Consider the following 23,498-nt stretch of genomic DNA (forward strand, 5'->3'; position numbering starts at 1 on the left):
TTTACATGTAACTTTTTTTGTAAATTAATAATTAAAAATTATTAAATAATAATCTAGTGAAATATATTAAATTATCTATTCTTATCTTTCCACAAAGAAAATTGGATACGAATTTTCACCAATCAATTAATCTTAAGCATTTCTCATCTCATCCGGTCTATCAACGTCAAGGAAAAACATCTTTATGAACCGCCAAAAAAGGACTCAAGTTTTTAGATGATAATTAATCAAGAGGAGTATTAAAAATCAATAAATTTTATCATTTATAATCATTAATTAATTACTATTAATAATTTTAATATATAAAATTATATTTAATAATATAAAATTATTCACTTTCTTTTACAGATTAAATACGATCCAAATTTAATAAAAGTATTAGTCTCTAAACTTCCTTATTAATCAATAGTCGTGAAGAAAATGGCTCAAATATCTTCCATTCTAATCACATCAACTTCACATGAAATAAATGAAATACTGTATCATCGTCCTATAACATGCAATGAATACTCCAAATTCATCGCCTCGAAAATTCACAATTTCCTAAAGAGAATTTCCTGGATATCAAAATCAAATAACTACAAATTCTAACCAATGCAATAGAGAAGAAAACATCTGAAAAGAATTTTGTCAAAATTAAAGAAAATTGTTAACAGCAGACACATCTACAGAACAACGTGGCCTACTACCAAAACTTTCTGTTGATGATGACTGTGTGTATGAAAGAGAAAATGAGGGGGAGACACCTCCATATACATACAGGGGTTTGCATCTCTTCGTTATCTACATCCCCTTTGTTTCATCTTCATTCAAAATCCGATTCCGGAAATCGCTGACCATACGAGGCAACCCATCTCTCAGTGAGATTTTCGGCTCCCAGTTCAGCAGTTCTTTTGCTTTGCTAATATCTGGCTTCCTCATATGTGGATCATCAGCAGTATTCGGTTTGAATTCTATTGTAGCACTTGGATCAATTGTTTGTTTAACAACCTGCACATTTATGAAAAAGATGACAACCATGAAAAGGATGCCACTAGTAATCCTTACACACTCTAATCCCTGGACCTCACATTCCATTATGGAAGTGTGCGGTTAAAATGTCACTGATTTGTAAGATATAGTGTAGGGAAAGAACAAAACAACATGATCTGACCAGAGCCTCATAAGGAGAAGTCAAAACTCCAAACCAGAAGTCCAAAATAAGGATGACATAAAAGTGATAGACTTGGAAAGAAGACAAGATACCTCGGCCAGCTCCAACATAGTAAACTCCCCTGGGTTACCGAGGTTGAAAGGTCCGACATGTTCTCCGTCCATCAAAGCCATCAACCCATTAACCTGTGAAATTGAGGAGAAAGAAAATGAAATTCACCATTTGCATCCATACAATGCTTGAAAAAATGGGGGACTGCAAATGATTATTTGATTTGAAACTATACCCGGAAAAATAAAAAATGGGAGCAATGCTAGGATGGAAAATTGAGCCCTGAATATTATCCAAATCCCTACTAGTCTACCAACTACCACTATCTCACTGGTCACTTCTAGTAGCTTAGAAAATTAATTCATAAAGTAACTTTCTTGAATTACAAGTAATGATCAATTTTTCATTTAACCCTTCCAAACCATAGCTGCTTCGGTACATAAACATATTCCGCCAATTACCCCCTATAAATCTATTCAATTTTCACAAGCGGTTAAAGCATATTTAGAAAATATGCAGCTATATCTTTCAAGGTGCAATTTCAAATTTCAATCCCACCCATGAACTCAAATCTTGCATCCGTCATTTGATTTTTTCATTCAGATTTGTCAATCTTTTTCAGCTAGCGATATATAATACAGTGAAGAAAAATACACGAGTACCAAATCAGAGACGTATTGAAAGCTTCTTGTTTGCTTCCCATCACCATATACAGTCATCGGCTGTTTGCGAATAGCCTGTGAACAAACATGGGGAGAACAAAGTATAAGAACACAAAATCCTCTCGCAGAAGATTCTAAAAGATAAATCAGGAAGGGAGTCAAACCTGCGCAACAAAATTGCTAACAACACGTCCATCATCTAAACACATGCGGGGTCCATATGTGTTGAAAATCCGAGCAATGCGAACCTATAAACCACCAAGACTCAGATGAGCCTCAAGTCTCAAAAGTAATAAGTGGTTTGCAGATTTTATCATAGCAAGTCTATTATTTTTGGATTAATTACTACTTTTCTTCTGCATAAAGGATTTAAAAACATTTATTAATAAAATAGATTTTATGTTTTATCAAATCCTGTGCATTCAATATGTAATCATAACAACAACCGATAAGGCTGAAGAAGAAAACAGATTTTTTTAAGTCTACTTTTGGACTTAAAAACCTGCAGTCACATTGTACCTATGTATTAAACATGAGCAAAATGAAAGAGCTAAATGACCCATTAATGTCCCACATTACAAATATCTGTTCCTTATCCACAATAACTGATGCTATTTCCGGAATGGCATACAATTCTAATTGTTTGATCTTCCTAATCAAATTTTCAATAAAGAAACAAAATCCCAGTTAAATTATTCATTAATTGGTGATACCACAAATATAGGAACTTTGATTTAAGAGAACATTTTAGGTAAAACAAAAAAGATTAATGAGTTGGTAGGCAAATACATATGCGTATTACAAGCTAAATAATATGAGCCAGGTAGAGAAAATCATATCTGTAATCCGTTTATGCAATGTATGCATTTTGCCTCAAGGAAAACAATAAGTACAAAGCAGGATGCAAACAAGAGAGCATCAGACTAGTATACTGCAAGTTTTTCCCATTCCATAAACTTCTCAACCAACAAGATAAACAACCTATCGCAGCTATGATCGAATTAAATTCATGTTACCTCAACACCAGCACCTCGATGATAATCCATGGCTAAGGTTTCAGCAGTGCGCTTCCCTTCATCATAGCAACTCCTCTCACCTACATTACCAAATCACATTATCATCTTTAAACACACACACATACTGAATCCAAACCAAACCACCACGAATGATTCGTTAACACTCCACAACACAAGAAGTCAGCAAATAACTCACCAATTGGATTCACATTTCCCCAGTAAGTCTCCTTCTGAGGATGCTCCAGCGGATCACCATACACCTCACTAGTACTAGTAAGCAGAAACCTCGCTCCAATACGCTTCGCAAGGCCAAGCATGTTCAGAGTTCCCATCACATTCGTCTTGTAAACTCACAAACGCATAGAATCAAGGATAACAAAACACTAAATCGCATTCAGCTAACATCAATCTAATTCTAAATATAACTGCAATTTCTATAAACAAAAAAAAAATGAAAAATCATCAACAACAAAATTAGAAGAAGGATATGATAGTCTTGACGGGATTGTACTTATAGTGCACCGGCGAAGCAGGGCAAGCCAAGTGGTAGATCTGATCCACTTCTAGAAGGATCGGTTCCACGACATCGTGCCTTATGAGCTCAAACCTGTGGTCCCCGAACAAGTGCACCAGATTCTCCTTCCTCCCGGTGAAGAAATTATCGATGACGATGACGTCATTCCCCCGCTCGATAAGCCTGTCCACGAGGTGGCTACCGACAAAACCGGCTCCGCCGGTGACTACAATCCTCAAGCGGCGTGAGCTGACACCGACGGGGACCCTGCCGACCCTGGCGCGAGGAACGACGAGCTCGTCACTGCGGTGGACGACGCCGCCGGATCCAGGGATGAATGGCTTGGAGTCCTGTGGACCGAGACGGGAGAGGGTGGGCTGGATGATGAAGAAGGTGGAGCCGATGAGGATTCCGACGAGGATGAAGATGAGGCGCTGCTCTCGGAGAAGGTAGTTGATGGATCTGGGGAGGGATCTATTGTGCTTCTGCGATTTCGGGGAGTACGGTTGCGACGCGTGCGAACCCTGCATCTCTTCGTCGCGCCTGTGGTGGTGACTCATGCTTGATTGCTTGTGTAACTGCTTCATGCTTCCTTTTTTCTTTTTATTTCTCGCTACGAACTGTTACGTTTGGTAATTTATTTGAATATCTGAATAGAAAAAATAATTCAACAGTATTTTTGCATTTGTTGTTTGAGAACGTGCAGCTGGTGCTTTATTATTATCCTTATAAATGTCTTCTTTATGATACACAATCTTTGTTGTTGTTGATGGTTTGAAGGCTGAGAGATGAGAGAAAGAGAGCGAGAGAGAGAGAGATTTTTTTCAATTTGCAGTGGTCGTTGTTCTGTGATTGTTGAGCGTTCACAGCAAATGGAGAGAAGAGAGGGAAGGGAAGGCTTAAAGCGACATTGACCCGCCAACGGCGTTTTGCATTTGCATTTTCACTTTTTTTTTTTATCAATTAATAAATAAATAGTAATAAAATTGTAGGGGAGTTGACTTCAACAATCAATGTCCCTGTATCTCTGATTCTCTTTTTCTTCCTCTCTTTCTCACCCCTGCTTACCATAAATAAACATCAGATATGAACCTTTCAGTGGTATGCTTCATTTAATACCTTTTTTTACTAGTGTTTTAATTCCTAAGCTTGGCACCATAAATGAATATGTACTCGCTTTTTTTCCCCCTTAAATAAATATTTTAATAGGTCAGTATATATTAAATCACTAAAATGAAGAGATTAATAAACGACTAAGTGAGAATTTGGCTACTTTGAATTAAAATAATAGAGTTATACCTAGAAAATTAAAAAATAAAAAATATTAAATTACGATAATATTAAAGAGACAAAAAAACTAAATTATTTTATTTAGTATTTATTAATCGCTACAATAATTATTGAATATTAAATAAAACAAGTTCTAGTTAATTTTAGTTAATTATTTTTTGTTATTAAATATTTTTGAATTTTTTATTTTATTAATGTCTTTATTTTAAATATTTTTATTAAATTTTGTTTGTGAGTTTTTGTTTAGATGCCAATACGAAATTAGGGTAGCAAATTGTCGTTATTATTATTATGGGCAATTTACGTTTTTAAATTGTTTCAACCTCAAATTTACGCAAATGCATTGTTTTAAAAATGGTTACGCAATTACGTTGTTTCACTATATTATATAAATCGCTACTAGCAATAGCGGTTTAGAGATGCACAGAAACCGCTAGAGCCAGCAGCGGATTCTGTTGATTTTTGGTTCTTCATAAACCGCTGCTGCCAGCAGCGGTTTATGTTTGTTGAAATGCGTGCGTAAACCGCTGGTGGCCATAGCGGTTTACGTGTATTCTGTGTCATTGGGTTCCCTATATAAACCATGGAGGGGCAAATGTGGAGAGGTAGAGTGTTATTCACAAATGGTTGGGGAGGATAGTTTTGTGGCTCTGGTCCATTGCTCTGGAAAAATTCAAAAGAGCAAACGCCACGGTGTGAAATTCACAGATAGAGAACCGGTTAGTATTTTTATTCGATCTTCAAGTACATTGGCAGAGATTAAGCTCAGCATACTACAGAAGCTCGGTACCTGTGGTACGAAGCAGGTTAAAAAGTTGTCTTACAAGATTTCCATTACTGTTGTGTCAACCGGCGTGCGGTTTGAGACCTTTGTGATTGGGTCGGATGAAGACCTGCAGGTCTTGTTTCACTGCAGGCGTAGTTTTCCGGAGGTGAGGATACTTGAGATGTTTGCGAAGTTGGAAGATCGTGTGGATAGCTCTGGGGCATCAGCACCGGGTCCTCAGTCGACCACAGGGGGCGGTGCATCGACATCACTGCCTGTGGTAGCAGCGGTAGTTCTACCTCCCGAGCCAGAACGTGCTGAGGTTGAGTTTGAGGTTGGACCAGATCGAGTTGAGAATGCGCTTTGTGATGATGATTCCGATGAGGAGCCACTCGATATTGGTGGGGACAGTGAAGATGATATACCAATAGGTGCAGCCCATGGAGGTTCCGGTTCTGCAACACAAGAGTACCCTCCGCACCTGTCGTCTTTGAACTTGGAGGCCCTTGGTCAGCACCAGAATGTTGAGGCAACATTCGATGGACAGGGTATGCATGATGGGACAGGTTTGACTGAATTTCAGATTGGCCAATCGTTCCAGAGTAAGGAGGAAGCTGTGCTGAGCGTGAAAGATTACAGCATTCGGCGTGGAGTTGAGTACAGGGTTATGGAGTCAGACAGTCTAAAATACCAAGGGAGATGCAAGGAGTTCGGTAACGGATGCACGTGGTTGATCCGGATAGTCATGCGAAAAAGGAAGAGCACATGGGAAGTTAGGAGGTACAACGGACCACACACGTGTATGGCCACATCGATTTCGAGCGACCACAGGCAGCTTGATTATCATGTGATTTGTGCAAGAATTTTTTCATTGGTTAGAGCTGATGCGTCGGTCTCGATTAAGGTGTTGCAAGAGGCAACAGAGGCAACATATGGTTTCAAGCCAAGTTATCGGAAGGTGTGGTTGGCAAAGCAGAAGGCAGTAGCACAGATCTACGGCGATTGGGAGGAGTCATATGCGGATCTGCCCCGCTGGATCCTTGGGGTCACGTTAACCATGGACGGTTCCGTTGCTTTGCTGAAGACCTCCCCGGTTAGAGTGGGTGACCAGGTTGATGAAGAAAGAGTCTACTTTCATCGCATGGTTAGTAACATTTCTGTTTGCTACCCGACACATACATCGGTACAACCAAGCCAACGCAGCCGAACCCCAGCTATATCGCCCCATCTCATCAAGGTTCGCCACAAATGGCAACCACCGTATATGTACCCGGTTCGCACTCTTGTCCCCAAATAACTGAGTAGATAAAAGCATCATGATGTAGGCACGTGCGTAGATGCGAACTGTCTCCTCGTTCGCATCTGGTGGTAGCACACTAAACCTCTCGTGGAACCATGTAAAGTGGACCGTCATCTGCTTAACCTTATTCGGTGGTGGCAGCTCACTGAATAGGTCCTGAAACCACTCCCAGGCTGGTCGACCACCCTCAATGTATGTTTCAAACTCACCTAGGCAACCACTCACAGCCTCCCCATCGACAGGCAACCCAAGCTGAAAAGCCACGTCCTGCAATGTCACTGTGCACTCTCCAAAAGGCATGTGGAACGTGTGCGTCTCATGACGCCACCTCTCAATGAACGCACTAACCAATGGCTCATCCAACCAGAACCAATGGCTGTTTAGCCTGGCCAAATGGTACAATCCAGCCCTCTCTAAATACGGGATGGTCCTATCATGCAGGGGCATATTCTGTTGCCGTCTCACACTGTATATACACCTAGTGGGCTGCAAAAAACAGCACAATCAATGCAGGATACAATTAAATTCTCCAATCCATAACGAAATTCCTTATCTAATAATAACACATATCTCCAAAATGTCAACAAATTTTTGACCGGTGAACAAATTAATCCCTAAAACCTATAAATAAGTAGTCAATAAACTAGCGAAATTAAGATGTAAAATATTTACTACAATAGCACAAATGACAACAAACTTAACTTATTAGATAACACCCACAATTATAAAAGTATTACAAACCTTAAACTATAAAATTCCAAAAAAAAAATTCTTTATATTTTAACCTTCATACTATTTTTAAAACTAAAAGGGACTAATCTATAAAATCCGTATATGCTTGCATTCATATCATTTTTCTAACTAAAAAATTGCTTAGCCTAAAAAAAGACCAAAATAATTAACTAACCTCGTCACCAATGGAACCGGCAACATGAGCAACACCGTTCAGTCGGTACATGCTCCTTCTGTCTTCTGCCATGATATCCCGCCGGAAGTCGCAGCTCAAATACCTCAGACCCCCTCTCAACTTGCTCTGACCTCTCTCTAGAATTTCCTCTCCCAACCTCCAATTGCATAATCCGCGGCTGGCTCAGCGGTTTATATAGTGATGCATACTTAACGTAAACCGCTATAGCCTCTAGCGGTTTACGCACATATCCCCACGCACATAAACCGCTGCTGGCAGCAGCGGTTTATGATCATCTTCTCTCAAGCATAAACCGCGATGGGCTGTCGCGGTTTCTATAATGCATTTTTTGAGCAGAATTCGCTGCTGGCTCTAGCAGTTTCTGTGCATCTCTAAACCGCTACTGCCAATAGCGGTTTATATAATATAGTGAAACAAGGTAATTGCGTAACCATTTTTAAAACAATACATTTGCGTAAATTTGGAGTTGAAACAATTTAAAAACGTAAATTGTCCTATTATTATTAAACAGGAACGATAAGAAATCTGTTCAAATCAAGAATAGTTGTTCTATTATACTAATTAAACGAGTTTACTAAGTTACTAGTTCATGAGGCTTAACGGATATATTATTAAGAGATATGTTAATAAATGTTTACAAACGGTCACATTAGAAAAACGGGAAAAAAAATTAACAGATAACATACTTTTTACTCTATCACCTAAAAATACTACTAATTTAAAAATCAAAGTATTATTGCAGGTTATCTTCCTAACCTCGTTTTAATACAATTTAAATTCGAATCTTTCAAACTTCTCAGCTCGTCATATCAAACAGATACGAACAAAATCATTTAAAATATTAAATTTTTTTATTTTTTATTTTATTATCAAAGTTAGTTATTTATTCATTTCTAATGGAGAAATGAATACACAAGGAATGTGGGTCCATTTTGAATAACCAAAGAAAGTTACAAGAAGATACTCACATTTCATAAAAGAACAAGTATAATAACTCGTGCTATGTACGTGATAAAATTGAAATTATAATTTTAAATTCTTTTGATAAGATTAATTTGAATTATAATAATTTGAGTTAATAAAAATGTAACATATTATGTATTGTTTGTTTTTTTTAATCTAGTATTAAATGTATTAACTCTAAAATAATTATTAATTAGTTTTAGTAATTTACTTTTTTAATAAATTAAACATACTCAATGTGACCATAAATAATCTAGTAATACTTAAATCCACCAACAATTTTTTATATGTTATTTTACTGTCAAGTAAGAACATATCAAAATCAGCTCAAAATAAATAATAAATTGTTAGAGAATTCTAATGTACAAAATTCTCTAATAAACAATAAATAATTTAAATCCACTAAAAAATAACTCAATACTTTTCTTTGATACCTGCAAAACATATACCTGAAATAATATTATATCAATGTTAGTATACAGTTTTACAATCATCGACCATATTTATTATACGTGACTCCTTCTTAAAAGTTATTCTACATACGTGTGCAGTCGAAAGATAAATTACTGGACTTTATTTTATTTTTCTAAATTACTATAATTATGCATTATTCATTAAATGCTACTTGTAATATAATTGTAATGTTGTAATATAATTATAATAAATATATTTTTTTAAAATAAATTTAGAAGAGAGAATAGTACTTTCATTTTGGAAGAAAAATGAATTCATGAGAAATTGACACTTCATTTTTATTAGTTGATGATGTATTAAATATTGATTTTATATAATTATAATAAATATATTTTCCTAAATTAGTATAATCATGCATTATTCGTTAAATGTTAATTGTAATATAATTATAATAAAGATATTTTTCTAAAATAAATTTAGAAGAGAAAATAGTGATTTCATTTTAGAGGAAAAATGAATTCATGAGAAATTGACACCCCACTTTTATTAGTTGGAGAAAATAAAATTAAAGAAAATAAAACGAATAATAAAATTAAAATAGCAAAAACGATAAAAAGATTATTTTTACAATTTTATTTTATCATTTTTATGTATAGAAGATTGGAAAATAATAAATTTTTGACTAAATTAATTTTGTATTTGTAAGTAATAAGTTATATTATTTTAATTTATTCCTTAAATTTATATATCATAAAAATCAAATCAATATACATAATTTTAAATTATGTGATACTTAAATATCTAATCAAATCAATTAGTTGATATAATTATTGCATAATAATAAATTGTATTTAATGAGTCAAACAAAATAAATTAAGAAACACTCTCATAAACATGCTACGTTGACTCTATCATTAAATGTAAAAAATCGATTTTTATATAATAGAATCGATAATATAATAGACGGCGAGAAAGAGAAAGATAAATATTTTAGATCCTAGGTTGTTTCATTTAGATGTTGTAATGTGGGTATCATATTATTTTATTTATTCTACCCTATGGACTTTTTTGCAACTTTATTTCAATATCAATAGAATTTCACTACCTCTTAGTAATAAATTAAAATCCAAAATAAAACTGAAAAAAAGTAAAGAATATAAAAGTATTGATTGAAATTTTATTTTATTTTTTGTTATTATAACAGGTATTTTTATTTAATATACCAACACCGTATAAAATTAATCATAAAACAGTATAAAATATAAATAAATATACTGAATTAAGAGATAAAATTATATTTATTATCTCATTTTTACATTTAGCAGCACAATAGAATATCATGTACTCAACATAATTTAAGATACAAATTATAATTAATTATATTTTTATTTTAAAATATTTAAAATTAATTTTAATATAAATAAAAATAATTTAATATATTAAATAAATTAATAGAATAATATAAGTTAACTATTTTTTTATTAATTTTGTTGTTTTTTTCTGACTACCTTTAAAATTACGACTTTTTTTTTAATTTGACCAGGAAATAAAATTAAAGTTATTAGTCTACACCATTAAAAAAATAATATTATGCATTTACATTTGTACATATAACATGTTCCTAAATTTTTATATGCAAAACTTAAGATTCTGTATTTCTTTGTTTATGCCATAAATAAGTATTATTTACAATGATTCGTATTGATTTAAAAGTTTAAAATTTTTTGTATGTATTAGCTTTATATTTAATATTAAAACATGAAAATTTACTATGTTATTTTACTATTAATGTATATAGTATTACATTATAAAATATAAAAATTAAAATGATTATTATATAGGTTAGATGGATTGAACTAAATATAAAAATATAAAATCGAATTGTATTATTAACTTTTAGTAATTTTAATTAGTTAATAATATAAAATAAGATAGAAGTGACTATTTATAATTGAATAATTTTGGTTGATTAGACTAAAAAAATCCAAAAATACTCTAAATAAAAAGTCAAATTAACTTTAATATTAAATTCAATAATACGATTTTAATTTTATATAATAGTTAGATAATAAATTAGTAAAAACAAATAGAAGAATGACTTTAATTAGTATTTGATAAAATATTCATTTAGAATAATTAAAAAAAGTAAAAGTATAATATTATTAAAAATAATATATTTTTATGTTTAAAATACATTTAAATAAAATATTTGTAAAATATAAAATTTAGAATAACATAGTTTCATGAATATTAATCATTAATCAATTATGAACTAACATAAAATTATAATACAATTTATTGACGAAAAATAATCAACCATTAATATTAATAAATATAAAAATCATCCAAACACTTTGACTAAAAGTATGAGTGGTTAATTATTATTTATTATTAATAATATTTTGTTCATAACTAAAACTAAAAATATAATTATTCAGATCTAGATTTAGAAGAATAAATGTATAAGTAACAAATAATCTATTTTATCATGCATATTATAAATTAATGAATTAAACTAACTGATATAATGAATTATAATTAATTAATTGGTATAAACTATAATAAATTATATGATATATAAAAAAATGAATAAGAAGAAAATAAAAAAAAATAGAAGAGATAAAAGACTACGATAAAATAAATTGAGTGTGAGAGTTTTATTTTATTTTATTTTTTTACAAATTTTATATCACATCCGTTTTCAATAATAATAAATAAAAATACATCAACTTGATATCTAAGAGAAAATGATGAGATAAAATCATAACACAGTTCTAAAATAAAAGCTTAAATTAAACCATAATATCATTGCACAACACAAATTGAAAGTAATTTTACACTATAATATACTACATAAACAGGTAAATGACTTAAGCTTAATTATGAAATTTTTTTATTTATGCATACATGATAACACCATGGTTTATAAATGCTTCATGGATAACATATCATATATTGCTCTGAATGATGAGCATGGGAGTTGAAGAGTGTGTGGTGGTTTTTGTTCACGATAGTTGACTTCTTACAACGACGCCTCATAGGAAGAAAAAGAATTATTGTAAAAGCTACCTAATAAAAGAGTAATTGGTAAATGAATGATATTTTCTTCTAGCATATATGGTCTTTTATAGTGGTAAAATAAAAATGGAAAGAATAAAATTTTATATTTTTATATTCGGAATAGAATTTGATATTTATCGTAATAAAATTAAATAACTAATAAGTTATAATTTATGTATTTAAATAAATTAAATAAAAATATTTTTAAGAATTAATCAAATCAGTTAGTTGATACAAATAATTAGTATAATTAATTTTATTTGATCTATTGAATTCAAAAAAATAAATTAGGAAATAATTGATTGAATTAATTAGTTGATATAATTAATTTATTATAATCGATTGAATTTAATAAATTAAAAAAATAAATAAAAAAACATATGAGACAATGATTTTTTTAACTAAATTAATCTGTATTTATTGTATTTAATCATTATAAGTAACAAATCATCTATGCTATTATGTAACTTATAAATTAATGAATTAAAATAATTGATATAATAAATTACAATTATTTAATTGATATGAATTATAATAAATCGTGTGATATTTAAATATCTAATCAAATCAATTAGTTAATATAATTAATTTACTGTAATAAATTGTATTCAATGAATTATAAAAAATAAATTAAGAAACACGCTCAAAAGTAGTGACGGATCCATAAATTTTAAATAGTAGAAGTAAACATATAGCATATAAAAATAATAAAAAATATTTATAAATATATCAAAATATATAGAAAATAAATAATATAAAAATATTAAATATTAAATAATTTTTATGTAATCATTATCAATATTAATATATTGATAAATAATAATATGATTATTAATTTATCTTTCTGTAAATTAAATATAATAATAATAATAATAATAATAATAATAAATAAATAAATAAAATTAATCAAAATATAAATAGGTTCCTTCTAATCAATAATAAAAGTGAAATATATTTTTTTTATGAATTAAATACAATAAATGATATTTTAAATAAATGATAGTTTTTATGTTATATTTTTTTCAATAAATGATATCACGGGTAATTATCATTATCATATATTATTATTATTATTAAAATGATTAAAAGTATTTTTAATTGATAATTGATGAGTAGTTTAATAATGCATTAGATATTGATTTGATATAATTGTAATAAAGATATGTTTCTAAATTAGTATAATTATGTATTATTTATTAAATATTAATTATAATATAATTATAATAAAGATATTTTTTATAAAATAATTTAGAATAGAGAATAGGAAAGTTCATTTTGGAGGGAAAACAGAGTCATGAGAGATCGACACCTCACCTTCATTAGTTGGGGAAAACCCAGTTTTAGTATATTAAGTAGATATATGTATAATAAAATATATTTACAGAGAGAAAAATATATCTAAGAAATGGTTAAAACTCATTAGAGAGTTCCATGCCCACTATTGCTGTGCTATATGGGTTCGAGGACTACTGCTAAAAAATTAGTTGGTTCCGATCTTGCCATAGCTTCCAAAAGAGAGTTGTTGTCGATCTTGATTTCTTCTTCTAATCTGGTCCTTTTCAGCTCTTTCATGACAGCAAGCCACCATCTCTAGAACGATGTAGGGCTATTGGACATGCAAATAGAGCTGAGTTCTGCTTTGTTTCAGGCTTGAATTGCATGAGTGTCATTGTAAGTTGCTCTTCTGATCTGGTTCTAACACAATTCAAATTAGGATCCCCAAAGCTCCTCAGCTCGTAACCTCAACAATAAATACAAATATTTGGCCTCATCTGTAGAGATTCTAAGAAGTTGACACCATGGCTGATCGAGAAGTAAAAGTATAATATACTATTCACCAAATAACCCAAAATACTCTTTTTAAGGAATAGAAAAATAAGGATTATAGACATGAAACTGAAGTCACCCTCAATTCCAATGAAGGAGAGCATCAGCATCAAACCCCCTAGGTTTCAAACGTCGAGAAGTTTAAAACACTAGATATCGACATTTCGTTGGTTGAGGGAGGATTATGTCCATGCGATGCAGAAAGTGTGTCATCAAGTACAGGAGTTGGAACGACAGCTAGTAGAACAGTCGATGTCACGACGATCTCGATTCGAAAGTCGAACGATAAGAGCCGACATAATAGTCATGATAGGAGAATCCTAGAGCGGGGTCATAGACGACATTAGGAAGATGATCGTCATCGCTCTCGTTCACCTCAAGGGAATAGGAGGAAGTCTCCCCAACGCGATGAAGAATGTCGTGATTCAGAGAAGAGAACAAGGACTGAATCCCATTCAGCCCAATCTAAAAACAGGTAAACTCTGAAAAGGTGTCCAAGTCATAAAAGGCATAGGAATATTCGGTAACACGTTATTATGGGACAAACTCCATTTGCTTCACATGTCCTTCATATTCGCTTGCCAAAGCACTAAACAAACGGATGAACATAGATGCTTTTGATGAAAAATTGGATCCTCAAGAGCACATAGATGCTTTTGAGGTGAGAATAAACTTGGAAGGAGTTGGGGATGCTATACGATATAAAGCTTTCCCAGTTACATTATCTAGACCAGCAATGACATGGTTCAACACCCTACCTAACACCCTACCTTCTAGGTTCATATCTTCTTTTGTTGATATCAAGACAGAGTTTCTTACACATTTTACTACCAAAAGAACTTAAGCCAAGCACCCGATCTCATTACTTGGTGTTGAGCAAAGAGTTTGCGAAAGCATCCGAGATTACTTGCATCGCTTTAATAAGGCATTGTTAGCGGTTAATATACGAACTTCTGAGGTCGTGTTTTTATTTCTTATTGCTCGTTAGCTACAAGGTGATTTTAGATGGCACTTAACCTCCAAAGATGTTAAGTCCATGAAGGAGATCCATAAAATTTCTTTGAAATATATGCGAGATGAGGATGTCTTGAAAGTGATGTCCACCAAACAGAAAAAACCAGCTCCATCACCTAATAAGGCCATAAGCTCGAGGCAATCATCTACACCAAAGGCGTCAACATCACGAGTTGGCAAGTTCTCGACATATACTCCTTTGGTGGCTTCATTGATTGAAATCTACCAACAAGTGTCACAGAGAAAAATACTTTCCATTGCAAGGCAGATCTGACCTAGGCTTCTCTAAACAAGTCGCTTGTAAGCCTGATTAAACATTAATTAAATAAGTAATTAACTAAATAGGGGCAAGAAGGGTTAGAAATTTAAAAATTTATAATCTAAAAATTTAACAATGAAATTTGGATTCAGAGAATTTTTCTAAGTGGGAAGGTGTGATTTTCTGCGAAAAAATGCGTAAAAATACGTGTTAATATTTTAGCCGGCTGTACCGGCTTAAAGCTGCCTGGTACTGTGAGTGAGACAATTAATTATGAGTTAAGAAGATATGGCATTCATGTGTACGCAGAAGCGCAGGTAAATGTTTCTGCCGAGTACTCTCGTGTACGCGAAGGTGGTCTGTGTACGCGACATTGCCAAATGTTGGACTCATGTGTACGCGGAAGATACTTGCGTATGCGACCACCCTGTTTTGCTAAAAAATAAATTTTTAAAGTTTTCAACCATTTCTTTAGCTTTCTAAACCTCTTTAAACTCTGTTATGAGTCTAGAGCCAGTCTAATAGAGGGTAGAAGGGTTAAGAATGAGACCTAATGAGTCGAGACAGTAAATCGAAGAAAGATGGATTGTGATATTGAGAGATAATGATGATTAATCTTGATTAAGATATGATGAGTATCGTTATGATATTGAGAGGAGATGATGATTTATTTTGATTAAGATATGATGAGGATGATTATGAAATTGAGAGATGATGATGATTGATTATAATTATGACTATGAACGAAGTGAAATATGAATAAGAATGAATTTGATAATGAAATTTGAGTCTGATTTGAAATGTACCTGCCTGGGTAGATATAGTGACATTGTTCTACTTGCTCCAGGATATAGTGAGATGTACCTGTCTCGGTAGATGCAGTGACATTGTTTCACTTGTTCCGGATTAAGGTCTGAGCCTCTGAGGTAGATGCAAGGATTGTGGTTTTGTCCTATTTGCTTCCAATTGGTATTTGAGCCTCTGGGGTAGACGCAAGAATTGTGATTTGTCTCGCTTGGTCCCAGTTAGTATTTGAACTTCTGGGATAGACGCGAGGATTGTGGTTTTGTGCCGCTTGCTCCCAGTTAGTATTTGAACTTCTAGGATAGACGCAAAGATTGTGGTTTTGTCCCACTTGCTCCTAGTTGGAATGTTGACCTTCCATCGCATGATGTGGTCGGGCACTTAGACCTTCCCGGATGTTCCTCCAATGCTACTGATAAATGAATATGAATATGAATATGAGTATGAGCTTGGAGAGGCGCGCACACAAGAACTATCCATGGTTAGCTACTGGACAAGTCGGGTTTGGCCGTGTAATCGACAGATGAGCTCATCGACCATAGGGTAGGCATGCCTCATTTGCATTTGATTGATTTGCTTGGGTTTGCTACTTGTCATGGCTTGTTTAATTGTGCATATTAAGTGACTATGTGCTAATTGCTTTACTTGAATTTACTTGTGTGTTATTTGTTTGTCTTACTTGTGTTTGAACATCTGAGAGATTGTAACAACCCACATTTTTAAAAATATAAATATAAATAAGTTATAATTTATTTTATAAATTGGAGTTTCTTATTTTTAAAAATTATTTTATTATAAGTAATTGAATTAATTTTATAACTGTTTGAATTCAATCAAATTCATATTCTTATATATATATTTTTTATGATGAAATATTTTACATAATTAAAACTACTATAATTCTAGTAATTTATAAGTAATGAAAATTATATGTATATTTTAATTTGAGTAATTGATATTTTTAATTTAAAAATAGACTTTAGTTAATAATATTATAATCGAGCTTAATATCTGCCGATGAGTAAATATTGGTACTCTTCGGTGAATTTAGCTTTACCAACGCTTCATCATATATCTTTTTTTTATGTTGCTAATGTCATTTATATTAATAACTCATATATATTATTACTTGTATTTTAATATATCCAGTTTTTATAATTATCCATTTAAAATATTTAAAACTTGAATCGCTAACTCAACAACTTATATATTTAACACCTAACCCCCTACGTGTCACAAAATCATTCAAAATCATCATTCTACCATTGATCATCATCATACACGCATGCTGGTTCATTTCTAAGAAAGAAAAAGAAAGAAGGCCGTGAGGGAGAGACAACGAGAAACCATGGAAGCCATGAACTTTCGGCATTCGATTTCTTGCTATCCATAACTCCAATAAAAAATCTAATCCAAAAAAAGTGTTCGTATCCTTTTTCTCTACACATTGGCATCACTTTTGTTCGGTAGAAGTTGACGGTGACGTAGCTTTCCTTTCCCTTGAGTTCGGCTAATTGGAGTTCTAGGAAGCACAGATGATTTCTGACATTTTCTTCTTCGGTAACTCGGTCAAAAAGTTTTTCCGAAGCTTCGAGTATTTTAATTTCGTACAGAGGTAGGGTTTGATAATTTTATAATAATTAAGTATGAATTTGATAAGTGAATGTTGGTTTGATTGATTATTAGTTGAATTTGATTAAATTTATGTCGAAATTTTGTTGAATTATTGTTGTTGTTTGTGAATTGTGGTTCGGCCATGAAGAACAGGCCAGATGGGATTATTTTGTTGATTTTAGGGCTGTTGTAAATGAGAATTATTGATTAAAATTGATGAGGTTTGATGGCCAAAAGATTAAATGAAAAGCGGCAAAAAATCGGTAATAATAAAGCTTAAAAACGGACTTAAAACTCAAGTTGAAAACTTGAAGAATTTTAGAAATAGGATTCAGTCCTTTGGTAAAGTTATAATTAGGGAAATAAAATTTATATTTGAGATTGAAATAGTAATTTAATAAAAATTGAAGTTAGTTTTGTAATTATACACGTTTTGGTGTATTTTGATTAATAATTAAGAAGTTCAGGAATAAAATGGATATTTTAAAAACGATGCAATATTATTTTGGTAATTATACTATATGTAAGAGTATTTTAATAAATTATAAAATATGTTAGGGTAAGAATATAAATATTTTAGAAAGCTCAAAGATTCAGAATAATTTATAAAATCTTAATAATAAAGCTTAAGTAATAAGTTTTGAGTAATAAAAAAAATTATTATTATTGTTATTAATTTATTAAGATTATTATCAAAGTATTTTTAAAATATATTATACATTAGTAAATTGTACTATAACAAAATAGAAGAGTTAAACAATAACCTACTTAAAAGCTGTAGAAAGACGAATCTAAGTTGAGAACCTTATGATTCACTCTTCATAAAATATCTAGGGAGAGATGAGGGAAGAGTGTGAAGACGATTTATATTCAAACAAGGAAAAAAAGAAGAAGAAAATACAAGATTAAAATAATCTAAATAACCTTTGCCACAGGAGAGTAGAGAGCAGGAATAAAAGAAACGAAAGAAAGAACGAAACGAAAAGGAGATAAGTAGAAATATTGTTTGGCATTGAGAACGAGTTAAGACGATTGTGTACCTACTGAAAATGAGCAGAGATATGGTGGTGAGTCCACCGAGATTTGCTTCTAGAGACACATCGGCCAATCTAGGGGATGGTCGCACATGTAAGATAAAGGTTGCTTACAGAGGTTATCGATACCTACATTTTCTAGAGAGAGCCTCACCTGTAAGACTGAGGTTGCTTACAGAGATTATGTTTGCATACATCGGCTCAAGAGAGTCGCACCTGTAAGACAGAGGTTGCTTACAGAGGTTATGGCACTGGAAACCAAACTCAGACAAAGGTTGCTGAGTTACATCGGAAGCGGTTGAAACTGACAGATGAGCTTATTACTTGCACTAGGGATACATATGTGATGATTGGATTTTTGACGGTTTAGAATTTCACAAATGAATTCTCGTTGCAAGTATAGTTTCTAAACCAATCACTAATCCTTTCATACAAAAAGTTGTTTGTCACTAAAACAAACCCCTAAAATTTATAAACCGAAGTATTCAAACCTCGGGTCGTTCTCCCTAGGAATTGTAATAAAGTGTCTTGTTATTGGTTGTGAGTTATTTTGGGGTTTTTAAGATTTTATACAAGAAATATAAATGACAAGAAAATAAACTAACAACTAACAAAGCTCTTGGCAAGATATGAGTACTAGAAGTCCTATCCTAGTTATCCTCCTCAATTGTGATAACAAATTATCCATTACTCCCACTTAGTTAACTTCTAACCATTGAGGAAAGTCAAGTGGATGAAGCAATTTGATTCCTCAAGTCCTAATCAACTCCTAAAGGAAAGACTAGCTTTAGAGGCATTCAAATCAATTAGCAACTTCTAATTATCAATCAACAAAGGAATTAGATAACTCAAGAGTCACTAATCACTCTACCTAGGCCAAGAGGAACAAAACCTACACTAAAATCCAACCAAGCATTTCATCAAATACTTGGAAGGCATAAAAGGAAAGCATAGTAAATCAACAACAAGAACAAGATCTAACAACAATTATTGCAAAGAATTAACAACAACAAATCAAAAGGAACACAATTATTATGAATTACCTTGATTGAATTGAAAGAGAAAGGAAGGAACAAAAGTAGATCTACAACAAAATATAAGAACAACATAAAGGAAATTACAACAAAAGAATAAGAGAAGATGAATGTAGCAATAAAGAATTGAGAGATAGAAGTGGAAGAAAGCAAAGATTAAAACCTAGATCTAAGAACTAAACATAATCCTAATCCTAATCCTAGAGAGAAGTGAGAGCTTCTCTCTCTAGAAACTACTTCTAAACTAATCCTAATGAGTGGGAATGAACTAATGGTAACTAACATCTAAATGTTGTGAAAGTATGTTGATTCCCCCTTCACTCCTTGGGTTAAATAGCATCAGAAATGAGTTGGATTGGGCCCACAAGGCTTTAGAATTCGCTGGCCACGTTTTGCTTTAAGTGAACCAGGTGGCAGCAACGGCGCGTGCGCGTACAGTGCGCATACGCGTCACCATACTTGTAGCAACTATGGCAAATCTTATATCGTTTCGAAGCCCCGGATGTTAGCTTTCCAACCCAACTGAAACCGCATCATTTGGACTTTTGTAGCTCAAGTTATGACCGATTAAGTACAAAGAGGTCGGCTTGACAGCTTTTGCGATTCCTACATTTCTTCATGAGTTCTGCATTTTTACATACTTTTCCTTCATTCCCTTAGTCCAATCTTTACCTCCTAAATCTGAAATCACTTAACAAACATATCAAGGCATCTAATGGAATCAAGGTGAATTAAATTTAGCTATTTTAAGACCTAAAAAGCATGTTTTCACTCTTAAGCACAATTAAAGGAGAATATACAAAACCATGCTATTTCATTGAATAAATGTGGGTAAAAGGTGATAAAATCCCCTAAAATCAATACAAGATAAATCCTACAAATGGGGTTTATCAATATGCATCATACTTGTTTGTGCATATTTGTTTGTGAATGTGTTTTCTGTGATTGTGGGTGTGCTAAATGATTGTTTGAATTCTGTGTTCTATAATTGTTGAATTGGATTGTACTTTGTTGACTGTTATTGCTAACCAAGTATATATAAAATGAATATAACTATATACCCCGACCCTACTAAGAACTCCCCAGTTCTTACCCCCTATTTTCCACCCTTTTCAATTACAGGTACAAAAGTTTAGTGCGGAGCTACAAGAGCATAGAAGATTATGTTCACGAGTTGGGTTGTTAGAATTTATTTTTTTCTCGTCGTTTATTGTTTTTAGTTTTAGAGGGGTAGGATTTTTTTTTGAGAATCTTGGAATAAGTATATGTATTTAATGCTATGTGAATATATATACCTTTGTGGTTAAGTGGTTTAAAATAAAGAATCTTTGTTTTCTTAATTAAAAGTTTCGGTTCGTATTTGCAAAGACTCAATATTAAATAAATATAGTATGAAATTAAAGGAGTAGAGGTAGGTGACGCTGGACTTTTAGTGCAATCATGAGGTGCTAAAAGTTAAGGTGTTGCAGAGGCCCCTCATGCTGGTGTCGGTTGACATTGATGTCTATTTTGTTTGGAGTTTGGAAAGTTGTGGAAATAATTAGCAAGGTGAATTAGATTAGAATTTCCTATGATAGTTGCCTAATCACGGATTAGTGAGAACCTAGGATGAAAAGATTATTGTATGGAAGCTTAAGATTATTTAGAGAGTTCCTATTATCTTATATTGTATCTATTTGGCATTTTTATCCGTATTAACCCATGGGTTGAGGGTTCTCATTCTATATATATTCCTTGATTTTCATATGCAGGTCCTAGTGTTCCATGGTGAGCTGCAGTTCGTCTGAAAGATGACGAAGTTCTCTTGAATTCTGTGTTGTATTTTGTTTAGATTTCTTTCCCCCTTATTTTGGAAAGTTTTAATGATATATATGTATATATATTCTTTTGAAACCTTGCATATAGGGGCTTTGATGTATATTTGGGAGAGAGAGGAACTGTTATTAATTGTTGTTGTTTTCGAACGCATCTTAGTCGATATGTGTGTGTTTGCACTCGTGATTTTTTTTATTTCCTTTTCAGGCTTCTCTTTTAATTATATCTATATGTATTACAACTCCATCTTGAATCGTACCACCTTATTATCATTGACTTATGACTCGAGCATAAGAATATGACTGGTAGGGTGTTACATCACCATACTGTGACTATTACAAGTCCTATGGTCACAGGACTAAAGATTTCATCGATTTAAAGGATGCCTTGGAACAAGTAATTCAGGATAGAAAGCTTTCCAAGTTCATTCAGCATGTTAGGCCACCAAGACGGCATAATGATGATGAAGATTGGGAAACTAAAAATCCCAGAAATGCCAAACCTGTTGAGATCCAAGATGATATTGCACAGGTGGTGAGGAACGTGGTTGTAGGGAAGAATGGATTGGCAAACTCTAGGAATGCACTGAAGAAAGATATCAAGGCTTTAAGCTCAAAAATTTTGAAGGTAGAAAATTTCTCAACTATGCAATTCACTACAGATGATTTTCAATATGCAACATCTGACAATGATGAGCCATTGGTAACCACAGCAAAGTTGGAAAATGATATTTTTAAAAGAATCTTGGTTGATACTGGAGCAGATTTAAATCTACTCTTTAGAAATGCCTATGATGCTCTAGGCATGAAGGATCATCATTTAAAATCATACTTCCAAGGAGTAGTAGGTTATAGATCTCCTTTTCATAGTAGGGGAAGGTGCTAATACTCAGGTAGTACATGTTGAATTTGTAGTCCTTAAGGATTCCACAGAATATAATGTGATCCTAGAGAAGAAGGCAATCAATGACCTTCGTGTATTTATCTCAACAAAATTTTTAGTGATAAAGTTTTTGACTTCTAAAGGTTGAGTAGCCACAATCTAAGGAGATCGGATAGCTACTATAAAGAATAACAAGGCAAGCTTTCCTTGAGAGATAAAGCCAAGGACTCCACTAGAGTATTTTTGGTGGATCTGACTCACGAGCTCAAGGGAGCCAAGGTTAGGGCCCAAGGGAAACTTAGAAAAGTTCTAAATTGTCATGTTGTAGACAAATATAACATGATCAATAGAGATCTACCTCGTCCCCTAAAGTCAGAACTTCAAAATTTTTTAAGAGGTAACATGGACTTGTTTCCATGGGAACCTTTTGATATGTCTGGAATAGATCCTACATTCGTATCCCACCAACTTGCTATTGACCCAACATTCAAGCCGATTGTGCAATGAAACTAAAAGATGTCATATGACCGAGATGTTGAGGTTAAAAAATAAGTACAATTCCTATTGGATACCGGGTTTATTAGGGAGTTAACTTATTCAGCATGGTTATCAATATTGTAATCGTTAAAAAATCTAATAGAAAATGAGGAATGTATGTTGATTATACTAATTTAAACATAGCTTACCCAAAAGACTATTTTCCATTATCCAATATTTATAATATGATTGATTCTGTCTCAGGATATTAGATTCTAAGTTTCCTAGATGCATATAGTGGTTATAACCAAATACCAATGCATCCGCCTGATGAATATTAGACTACTTTCATTACCCCAATAGGAATTTATTGTTATACTGTAATACCTTTTGGTTTGAAAAATACAAGGGTCACTTATCAAAGACAAGTATTTAAGCAACGGGTCGGAAAGAACATGGAGATCTACGTCGACGATATATTGATAAAGACGATAGAGGATGCAACCTGATTGCTGATTTTCAGAAAATCTTTGATTGTCTCTAACTTCACCTGATGAGGCTGAATCTGGCCAAATGTGCGTTTAGAGTATGGGGAGGTAAATTCTTGGGCTTTATGGTAAT

The 23,498-nt window shown here is 32.5% G+C and overlaps 1 protein-coding gene across 1 annotated transcript; it reads right to left on the minus strand.

Annotated features, from left to right (window-relative positions):
* Nucleotides 1-365: 365 nt before the first annotated feature.
* LOC112696446 (UDP-glucuronic acid decarboxylase 1) lies at nt 366-4,260 on the minus strand. The gene is made up of 7 exons (XM_072196865.1): nt 3,371-4,260; nt 3,079-3,225; nt 2,883-2,962; nt 2,031-2,114; nt 1,867-1,941; nt 1,246-1,338; nt 366-990 (listed from the first exon to the last, which is right to left on the minus strand). Exons 1-7 carry the CDS (start codon nt 3,981-3,983, stop codon nt 784-786), a joined length of 1,299 nt encoding a protein of 432 aa, XP_072052966.1. The 5' UTR covers nt 3,984-4,260; the 3' UTR covers nt 366-783.
* Nucleotides 4,261-23,498: the final 19,238 nt, after the last annotated feature.

The sequence above is a fragment of the Arachis hypogaea genome, chromosome 6 (genome assembly GCF_003086295.3).
Source record: "Arachis hypogaea cultivar Tifrunner chromosome 6, arahy.Tifrunner.gnm2.J5K5, whole genome shotgun sequence".
Lineage (NCBI taxonomy): Eukaryota > Viridiplantae > Streptophyta > Magnoliopsida > Fabales > Fabaceae > Arachis > Arachis hypogaea.